Source organism: Lagopus leucura, unplaced genomic scaffold, assembly GCF_019238085.1.
Source record: "Lagopus leucura isolate 7727_CA_CO unplaced genomic scaffold, USGS_WTPT01 Super-Scaffold_100012, whole genome shotgun sequence".
NCBI classification, from domain to species: domain Eukaryota; kingdom Metazoa; phylum Chordata; class Aves; order Galliformes; family Phasianidae; genus Lagopus; species Lagopus leucura.
In genome coordinates, this window is record NW_024962267.1 from 3,911,127 (window position 1) to 3,921,497 (window position 10,371).

The 10,371-nt window shown below is 45.8% G+C and overlaps 1 protein-coding gene across 8 annotated transcripts in view; it reads right to left on the minus strand.

The window, feature by feature from the left end:
* The window catches only part of TLK1 (tousled like kinase 1), an 80,469-nt gene extending 70,955 nt beyond the window's left edge, over window positions 1–9,514 (minus strand). For 6 of the 8 annotated variants that reach the window (XR_006179586.1, XR_006179583.1, XR_006179584.1 and 3 more), the window contains exon 1: window positions 9,341–9,514. Coding sequence is in view for 1 of the 8 variants with exons in the window: in XM_042874515.1 (XP_042730449.1) it covers window positions 9,341–9,482 (142 nt within the window). In the remaining 7 variants the exon portion in view is untranslated. Of the gene's footprint in view, window positions 1–1,682; window positions 1,741–4,188; window positions 4,511–9,340 lie in introns of those variants that run through there. The other 2 variants (XR_006179588.1, XR_006179589.1) reach the window with 2 other exon arrangements.
* Between the last annotated feature and the right edge of the window lie 857 nt (window positions 9,515–10,371).

A 10,371-nucleotide genomic window follows, 5' to 3' on the forward strand; every position in this document is an offset into this window, starting at 1 on the left:
TTCTTTTCTTTTCTTTTCTTTTCTTTTCTTTTCTTTTCTTTTCTTTTTTCTTTTCTTTTCTTTTCTTTTCTTTTCTTTTTTAATAAAGAATGAAGAAGGAAGATTTAAGGAGAATGCCAGTAAGGTGGTGTCAGACATGGGCAGGGAGCAGTGGCTGTTGTTTGCACTCCTCTAGAAAAGCCGAACAAGGCAAGGGCTCAGAGAACAACACTGAGAGATTTAGCCAGGAGAACAAATCAGGTCAGCTTTCAATCACACCACATGAAGAGTAAAAGTAAATAAATTTTTTTTTAAATCACTATTAAGGTCATTTACTGGAAACTGATTTGCCATCATGGCTTCAGTACTTCGTATCCAAATTAAGTTATATGTTGCAAAGATACTGAATGGGAGAAAAATACAAAAAAAATACTGATGCAATACACAACCAAATTATGCCTTTTTGTGAACTTGATGTGTTTCCATTCCTCTGTTTGAAAGCAAAGAGCAATAGAAAAAGCTGGAACTCAAGGTATGGGAAAATCAGCATTACAAACCTAGCAACCATATTTTGTATTATCTGCAATATTCATCAACAGGTTTAGCAAAATGATATGTCTGAAACTATGAAACAGGTTTTGTAGAAGTACATAATAAGACTTTAGAACATTTTACTGTAACACAACCACATTTTTTGTGTAAGCTTCACGTCTAAGAGAGCGATACGGGGAATGGCAAATCCTACTAACAGCTGTACTCCTAATGACCAAACAGCTCATCAAGACTTCACACACACTTTGTATATGCAAAAAAGCAAGTGTGTCCTTACATAATATATAAAACTGACTGTTTGTTAACATTAACCACTTGGACACTCGGGATGTAGACCAGAACACCTAGTGATAATACTTAGAAGACTAACTTTTTGCTGAGTTTTTGAGCTATCAAAAGCAGACATTTCAGCTTAAAGAGCACTGCTTTGACACTCTCAACATGTTTTGCCATGTAGACTTTTTTTTTTTAAACTACACACATGAAAAAAGCTGAGCTAGTATTTCATCATGTTGAACTTCTCCCACTCTTTCCTGAGTTTATTTTTTACATAAGGCTGAAGTTTGAAGCTTGTTATCAAAAAAAAAAAAAAAAAAAAAAAATTTACAAAGAACAAAAAAACATACAAATGAGTAAAACTGAGGACAGAAACATTTACATTCTTTGTCTAAGAACAAGCTGGTAAAAAAAAAAAAATAGTATATGGCTAGAAGATCAGTGTGCACCAGCTATAAAGTTAAATTAAAGAATGAGAAGAGTGAGCTAGTAACAACAGTGTTGTGTGACAAATGCATTAGTGGATTTCCAATTGATTTAAACACATTTTACACCACTATGTATCCAATGAATTTTCTCATTTGTAAGTCAGAACTCTTTCACACACTGAAGATAAACTTGGAATTTTTAAGTTTTCTTATTCAATTAATTCTCAGTGACCAAAGCACAGAAGGGAGTGCATTATCAGAAGAGTTTATAGTCATTGAGGGTGATCTTAAATAGATCAGTCATTACAGAAAACGAGGTGTTATACATAAGCAATGAATCTCATTATATTAATGTAGTATTTTGACATGATTTTTTGAATAAAAAGTTATCCTGAAGAACGGAGATCATAATGCAACATGCACAACAATGAATGTAAAGAAAGTTACCTGAAACATGTTTCTTCATTGGACAGTACAGAAAGTTGAGCACAGAATCTTCTAAATACTATATGTGAACAAAGATGAAGCATGATTATTTTCTAACAAGCTATATATTGTAGTTCAAAGCATAGCAAACACAGGATTACTTGCCATTCCTCTTCAGATAAACAGAAAACGAAGGCAAAAGAAAGGTTAGAAGAACATCATGAAAAATAACACAGAGGCTTTTTACTTTGCGAAATTTCAGAACTTGTAGAACATCTTTTAATACAACTTTTAATACAACTGAGCACTACCGTGTAGACTAGGAGAATTTGCTAATAAAGACCAAAAATCACAGTCCTTTCTAAACAAATGAACATTTTTAAAATTCTCTCTACATACCAACGATAGTAGGTATGAGTTTTTGTTGTTGTTGTTTTTGTGTTTTTTTTTTTAACTAATGAAGAGCATATTATTAATAACATGGAGATTTTGTTTTCAAATGCTTCTTTATATAATGAACATAATGGCTTATTAAAGGACATGCCCTCTCCCACCACCCTTACTAGAAATAAGTTAAGAAATAAAGATTGATCTCTCTGAGGACCCAAGGAACTAAAAAGTCAAAACAGCCAATATTCCCAATATTGGCTGAAAGACAGCTGCAAAATGTAGGACAAAAGCATGGAACCAATGAGTATGCAGCATTAACCAGAAAAAAAACACCTATATTTAACAAACACAGTTATGCATTGCATTGCCTGACAAGTCTCAGAAAGAAGGAAAGAAAGATGCAATAGAAATTCTACTTGTAACATCATCTGAGTTGGTTTCCCTAAAACCAAGATCTCATTGAGTGGTGAAAGAATTGGGAAATGCCTCTGTTAAAACCAGCTAACATCCTGGGCATCAGAAACTCACTGAATGAAGTTCAGGACCATGATCTAAAATATATTCTTTCAGAAAAGACATTTATATTCATCATTTTCCAGTTTGTTACTCTTACACATATTGTTCAGAATTTTTCTTATAAAAATAAAATAAAAAAAAAACAAAAAACCTCACACCACCAGAAGCCACAGCAGCAGGACACTGTGCTTCAAGCATCTATAAGCTTTGATCTCAGCATACTGACATAAAGCTAAGTAAGTGTCACAGAACGGCTTCGGTTGGAAGGCTGCCCAGGGCCCCACGCAGCCTGGCCTTGACAACCACCAGGGATGAAGCATCCCCTACCCTCACGGCCTCCCTTTGGCCTGCTTTAACAGCCCCACGTCCTTCTTGTGCTGCAGGCCAACTCCCTAAAAGGTTAGGCATATGTGATGTCACACATCAAGACTTCCTGTTATTCCTCAAAAAACACATTTTCCTTCCTTTTCTCTTAAAGGTATAGCTGTATAAGAAATCCAAAGAAAAGGAATCCAGTACTTGTACTTCAAGCTTTACTTTCAAGCAGTTATGGTTAGGTTTCATTTCCTGTAAAAGGTGCTCTGGAATTTCTTAGCCTCATCCCAAACCCTGAAGGATGGGGTGCTTTGTTCATAAGGACATTGCAAAGCACAGCGGCCTTTAAGTTTTCACCCACTTACAGCTGTGCAGATATGGTGAGACAAGGCCCATTTCTTAATGCTCCCGCTGTTACCCCTCAGCAACGGTGGTGGTACCAGGGAACTGCTTCCCTCCCATGATGTAAAAATTCAAGTAAAAACATCTGGAGGTGAAGTTCCATATCCCTAAGCTACCAGACTCAACCACACTCCGACAACTCAAACCTTGGCACTGTGAGGCAGCAGCACGACACAGACAGGACCAGAGCTGTGGGCTCAACCGATCGCAGCCTGGAAGCACCCCAGACCTTCTGCCCAGCAGCTCAGGACAGCGAGTGGTAGCCAGCACTGCGTGGCAACTGACAGCTCGGGGCAGGAAGGGCCACTTTCACTCCTCAGTGAGGGGCAAGAAAGAGTGGCCGCTCATTCTGTGACCAGAAATAACTGACGCATTTCTCAAACTACAGACATTCTGCTTCTGTTTGAGCTGGATTAAATGCAAAAACACACTTGGATATATTTATTACTTCTTACCTAGCGCAATTAGGATTCATTTTATTTGGCTTCCAGCTAACTTTATTATCTAAAGCACCAGGAATTACGTTTCTTAAACACAAAGAATCGAAGCTGTAAGTAATTACTTAAATAAATGCATATAGATGCATCCCCCCTGTCTAGTAAGAAGCATGATAAAATTAGACCAATTAGAATCAACTTTTCTTTAGGAAAAATAATTAAGCACAATCGCAAACAAAATTAAAAACAATTATTTAATCAGGATTTCCTGCTCACTGATTTAAGCCATGATTAAAATCAGTGACATAATTGCCACCTCCAGTCCCCCTCCCAGCACAGACCTTCCCCATGGCTCTCAGTGCCAGCCCCCAGCACGTCCAACAGCCCAGTCCTGCAGCCCTTCTGCTGGGGCCAGTCTGAGCAAACTCTGTCAAAGCCTAGAAGTTTGTGCACTCCCACCACCTTACCATGGCCACCCTGGGAAAGGCTGGTTACCAGGATCTTCCTGCTGGCATCTTCTGGTGCTGTGCTCAGGAAAGAATGGAAGGAACGAAACCTGCAGAGAGAGGGTGCTTAGGAAGGATGCAGATCCTGAATTCCTATCCCAAATTGAGCATCTCAATAAGGACTGGATTAAGATGTAGGGAACTGTAGGATCCAGAACAATTTCCGATGCTCATTAGCTCTTCTCTGCTGCAGCAGAATTCAATTCTTAAACACTGCACACAGTACCTCTCCCTTGCCATCTTCATTAGAAATTTTCTAGTTTCAAGTCCACCTGGAGTATTTCAGAGGCCAGCTTCTGTTTAAGGCTACACTGAGTCACGAGTGGGAGCTCTGTGCGACTGCCCTCCCACACTCACGTTCTGAACATAGAAAGGTGCTCTTTCTTCCCCTTTAAAACTTTAACTTCCACTCAGAGCAACCCAGCAAACCAAATTTCCCTTTCCCTCTTTTACAGCTAAAACAAACCAAGCCAAACGAAAAGAAGTTCACAAAGTTCACAAAGACAGAAGTTTTCTTTTTTCCTCATATGCTTTTAGATTTTAGTGGAGCTGCAGTTCAGGAAATATTCTACTAAATAGTATATGTTTACAAAGTAAGTTCAGCTTGAACTCCTGCATGTGTAAAGATTTCAGTGTGTGAGATATTTAGTACTAGAGTGAACTGGGCTGGGAACAAGTATTAAAAAAAAACAACACACCACCTTATATGAAGAACACAGAAAGCACTGAGAGTTATTTAAGCCAGCCATATTTTCATAATCTCCTTTCTCCAAGGTAGCAAAATTCCACAGACCTCACTTTGACCATGATACATATGCATATACTAGTCTTTCCTGACATTTTGTAATCATTTAGAGGAAAATCCAAGGTAATATCAATACCTACCACAAAACAAACTTATTACAAAGAGACAAGCTTATTTCAGCTTGCTGAAGAAGAACTTTATTTGCTGACAGGAGAAAAAAAACAAAAGAACATACTTGTCATTTGAATTGAGGTAATAATAAATAAATACAGCCTGTCCTTAAGAATATTGATTCACTCTCCTTTTAAAATTGAGTAGGTTAATACGAAATTCCATTTTAGACAAGGAAAAACAGAAATAAAACAAAACAATCACCCAACCGTTAATCTCCTCCGTTCTCCACAGCATTTACTTCTCAGACATTCGGGTTCAAACAAGGGTCCACATTAATGTGGGAAAGGTATTCTTCCCCCACTTCTGACTTGGGCACACTAAAAAAATCTCACATAAGAATTTGGCACTGTATTAGCTCACTATGAGAAACATCTGCAATAGAGATAGCAATATCACAAGCTAGAATCGGTGCACACAAGTGGCACAACACCAAGTTTTACACAACACCTGCTGCAGTTAGCCTAAACAATCTTTCATGATTGCTGTGCTCGTTCTCAGTAAAAATATACCATCACCCTCAAATACAAAGTGTTCCCATTCTTTGCTCTCACATAAACTGGTTATGTCCTTTAAATTCTCAAAAGCTTTGTACCTAAATTGTAAGAAACTGCAGTAAAACAACTTACTGAGAACTTACTGGTTAAGAAAACAGAACAGTTGAGTTGCTACACTGGAAGCAAACAACCACAGAAGAACCTAGAAGTCTGAATACAACCAGGTAGCTTTCATGTGCATGTACCAATACACAACTACAACAATAGCTCTTAAAACGGTATTAGAAAAACGTCATGGATTTATTTAACACAATGTCATCACCTTTCAACTTGTGTTCAAATTCCAGATGTGATCCTTCCCATTCCTATTTTGGTGATTCAAAGTTCGTTTAGCGCTTCATTTTGCACCTAGTAAAGTCTGCAAAGCCAATAGCACACACAAAAAAAACAACCTGCAAAGCACCATGCTGAACTGCCAGGGACTGGTGACCTGCCTCCAACCTCAAAGGAGGAATATTTAAGACACTCACATACGTGTTCCAAAACCTCTCTGTCCTCTCTGCGATAGCCTGGTTGCCTCCCATTTCCAAACCAGCACCCTACAGCTGTGCAATGTGATCTCTTCAGTGCCACGCGTGAACAGTAAAGAAACTTCAAACACCAAGCTGCATGACTGCAGTTACTTGAGTTATGGCACAAGATTCAGTAAATACAGCGTTTACAGTAACACTACTTAACAGTTTTCCCAAATTCCTCACAGCCTAAGTTGTGTGGTTCCTGAATAAATGACTGACCAAATATACCACACATAAATTACTGGCATATAAAACAAAGGATAGAAGGAAAGTTCGATACTACATGGAATTGGAAACACAAGACAGTTGTGATACAAGAGAAGTGTACAGATACTATTTTACTTAAGTCCATGCCAATATTTTCATTTTAAAGCTCTAAAGCACAAATTCACATCTACTCAGCTGGGCAATGATGCCCCTACAAGTCAAATAGTAAGAGAAGACAACACCTCATGAAGCACTGCTACAAACCTGTAACGCATTTCAAAACAGATAAATTATTTTCTTCAATTTCACCCTGTATTTCCTATTTCAATATTGACAGAGTATAACATTTAAAATTTGAGAAACAAAAGAACTTTGATTGACAGCTACATATGTCAGAGGTTGGTTTGACTGGTTGATTTTGATTGATTTCTCCATATTAGGGCTTCAGAGAGTATTTTTTGGACTTGCAAAAAGAGGGTGCCAGGGGTTCCTGCTCCCAGTAGCAGGAACCTTCACATAGTGAGTACCATGTGGGCCACTGCCAAGCTGTCCCAGCAGATTGCAGGTAAGGCTGTGTGAGCTGCTGCGCTGAAAGGCACCACGCAAGGCCTGCATATCTGGCAGGGAAGCCGGCCTGCTGAAGACAGGAGTTGAGGAGAGGGGACAGGTGTCACATAACGAAACACGGCAGGCCCAGGCCAAAGGCTCAGCACAAGCATGGCAGGCCCACACCTGGACACACAGCACTGGTGCTAGCGTACAAGCACGGTGCTGGTCTCGCCAAGGCCCACACCCTCACATACTGCTTCCAACACAGACCGTCTGGCAGCGCTGCCTGGGCTCGCCAGTCAAGAACCAGCACGCACACCAGCTCCTTTAAATACACCATGTTTCAGGTTATTTTGAACTTGTTAGTTTGACCTGCCATCGTTCCTGCACACGTACAAGCCAATGCCTATGAGCACACCAACCTATCAGTGTTTGACGGCCTACTGCTTTCACACAAAATGCTCCATTTCAAAATACACACTTACAAAGCAAAGCGCGCTGCTACCATCCTTCCAGCTTACGCCAAAAATAGGGATTCAAGCACCACCAATATCTCACACTGACTCCCAAAGAGAACTGCCCAGTGAGGCAATGCAGCCATCACAGTGTGGGAACACTACACAAATAAGGCCCATTACAGCACCATACACAGAGCTGAGCTTTCACAGCTCTGAAACCCCGTATCTGCACAGTGTAAATTACGGCACTTGGAACAATCCAACCACAGGAATCGTGAGAAGGGATGTAAAAAGCACCATCCTCATCATCGCCACTTTAAAAATTAACATCACAAAACTGCTTTTCCATGTGTAGATGACATGCTTAAGGAACACCAGTTCTCTTTAAATAATAAATGTATAAATATATAAAAAGAGAGAATATATATATTTGTGTTATCTGTATGTTGTGCTGCAACAATCATTTCAGGCTTGTGCACCCGGTATCTGAAATACATCCCAAAATATCCCCACACAGGCACTCCATATGAATATTACATGCACACATCCATAACAAGTGTTGCGACACTGCTGAAACCTACTCCTAATAAAGTTAAAATCAGCTGCACGTTCAGCTGGGGGCGGCCGTTCTGCTGCCAGTCGGCTTCCAGGAGCGCAGGAGCACAAAATGCCTGCCACTTTACTCAGCATCTTTAACATATACTGTAATCCCTCTCCAGGTATTTTCTAGAGCATTTCGTGTCAGGCTGCCAGGAGAAGCTCGTGCAGAGTGACGGGAGCAATACAAGTCTGACAACTGCAGGCACGGAAAATGGAGAAGCACCTCCTGTGTTTTGGGAGAGCGAATCCCCGTCACTGAGCCCTCAAACTGCTTATCAACAGCGGCAACAACAAAAAAAAAAACAACCACAGGAAGACTTGAAAAACAAAGACCGCTCTTCTCGCTGGTATTTCTATTTCAAGTTCTCAAGTTTCCTGCCTGGCTAGCGACATTTTGCAGACATCCGTAGGCAAGCTACGCGGAATTGATCAAAGTGGGGCAAATGGAGAGAAATTACACAACTGTTCAGCACGCGGGTGTGCGTGCACAAAAGTTCTCCCCCGCCACAAGTAGTTCTCCCAGCAGAAAGCTGCGAGCCGCTCTCCAGCTGTATAACTGCTACATCTTGTGGCAGCGCATCTCAATGCAAGGAGGAAAAGCAGACAATAACCCGAACGGAACAGAGAAGGGACTTGTTTGCTGGTAACCTTCATACAGCTATTCCCCGCAAACACCCACAACACCCCGCTCTGCCTGTCGGTGTAACACAAGAGGGGAGGAGCAGAGGAGGGAGGAGGAAAATATTATCATCCGAGGCGTGATGGAGGAAAGCAGAAAGTTGCAGTCATAGCGCGGCGGTGGCCGCGAGGCGCCCTGTCACCGCCGCCGCGGGGCCGGCCGCTCCCTGGGGGCCCTCCCGACAGGGACGAGCCTCGCGGTTCCGCTCCGTCCCTACCCCACCTCCACGGTGCAAAAAGTGCCCGACTCCTTCCATCCAGAAACAACGGCCGCGTCCACCCGCGCTCCGCACACCGCCGTTACTCCGCCGCCGGAGGAGGGCACAGCTCCCGGGGAGGATGCGAGCGGAAGGACGGCCGGAGCGGACCGCCGCGGCCCGGCGGGAGGGGGGCACGAGGAGGCGCCGAGGAGCGGCGGGGCCGAGCCCCTCGCCCGGCGCCGGAGGCTCTGCTCGGCGTCGCCGCCGCCGGGCCCGGCGCCCGACCCCCGACCCCGCGCCGCCACCGCCGCCGCGAGGGGCACCCCCTCTCCGCCACCGCTCCCCGCCAGCCCGGGACCGGCCTCCGGCGGCGGCGGCCGGGCCCCTCCCCGAGGGCCGGGCCCCCCGCGCAGCCCCGCAGCGCGCCGGTTACCTTCCTTGGGCGGCTTGCCGGGCGGCGTGCCGTGCAGCTGGGAGGCCGCCGCGGAGCAGCCCTGCAGGCTCGGTGGGGACGTGGAGAGCCGGGACCAAGATGGCGGCCCCTCCAAACTTCCACTGCTACTTTGGACACTCATCAAGCTACTTTCCTGGAGCCTGGCAGCCGCCGGGGGCGGCGGGGGAGGCGGCGCGGCGGGGGGACACCCAGCGCCGCGCTCATGGCCGGGGGGCCGGCCCGACACCGGCGCGGGGAGGCCGCCGGCGGGCGGAGGGCTCCGGAGGCAGGCGGGGCGCGGGAGGGACGGGGCGCGGGGCCGGCGCGACCCGCCCGCACCTCTGCACTGCGTCGCCGCGGCCGCCGCCGCCGAGCAGCCGCCCGTGTCTGAGGCTGAGGCTAACCTTCCCCGCCGCCGCCGCCGGGGAGGGGAGGGGAGGGCGCAGGCGGGGAGGGGTCATGCGCAAACACGATCGCGAGCCGAGCGAGCGCCGCGCTCTGCCGGCGCCCAGCCGAGCCGAGCAGCGCCGAACCGGAGCCGCCCAGGGGCGGCGGGCGGGAGCTGCGCCCCCCGCGCACGCACCTGCCCCGGCCCCCTCCCCACAGCCCCCGCCGCCACCCCGCTCTCCCTGGCGGAGCCGCGGCCGAACGCTCCATGTGATGCTCTCGGGGGGAGCGCGCCGCGGGCCCCGTGCTCGTCACGGTGCCGAGGGTGGGAGCCGGGGCTGCAGGGAGCGCCGAGGCGCGGCGGGGCCGAGCCGCGTGCCATGTGCCAGGCGCCTCCTCCCCTGCGCGCCGCGCACCGCGCGCCCTCGGGCTGGAGCATGGCCGCGTCCAAAGCCCGAGTGCTCCTCTTTACCGCCAACGCGGTCTCTGCTGAGAACGTGAAAGACGGGGAAAAGTCAGGTCTGGAACAAAGCCTTTCCAGTTGCGAGTGTAACTTAATGGTTTCGTTTATTTGGAAGAGCCGTGGCTTACGAATTGATTGGAGTTGCATGCGGGAATAAGGGTCCCCACGTGCTCGGCACGGC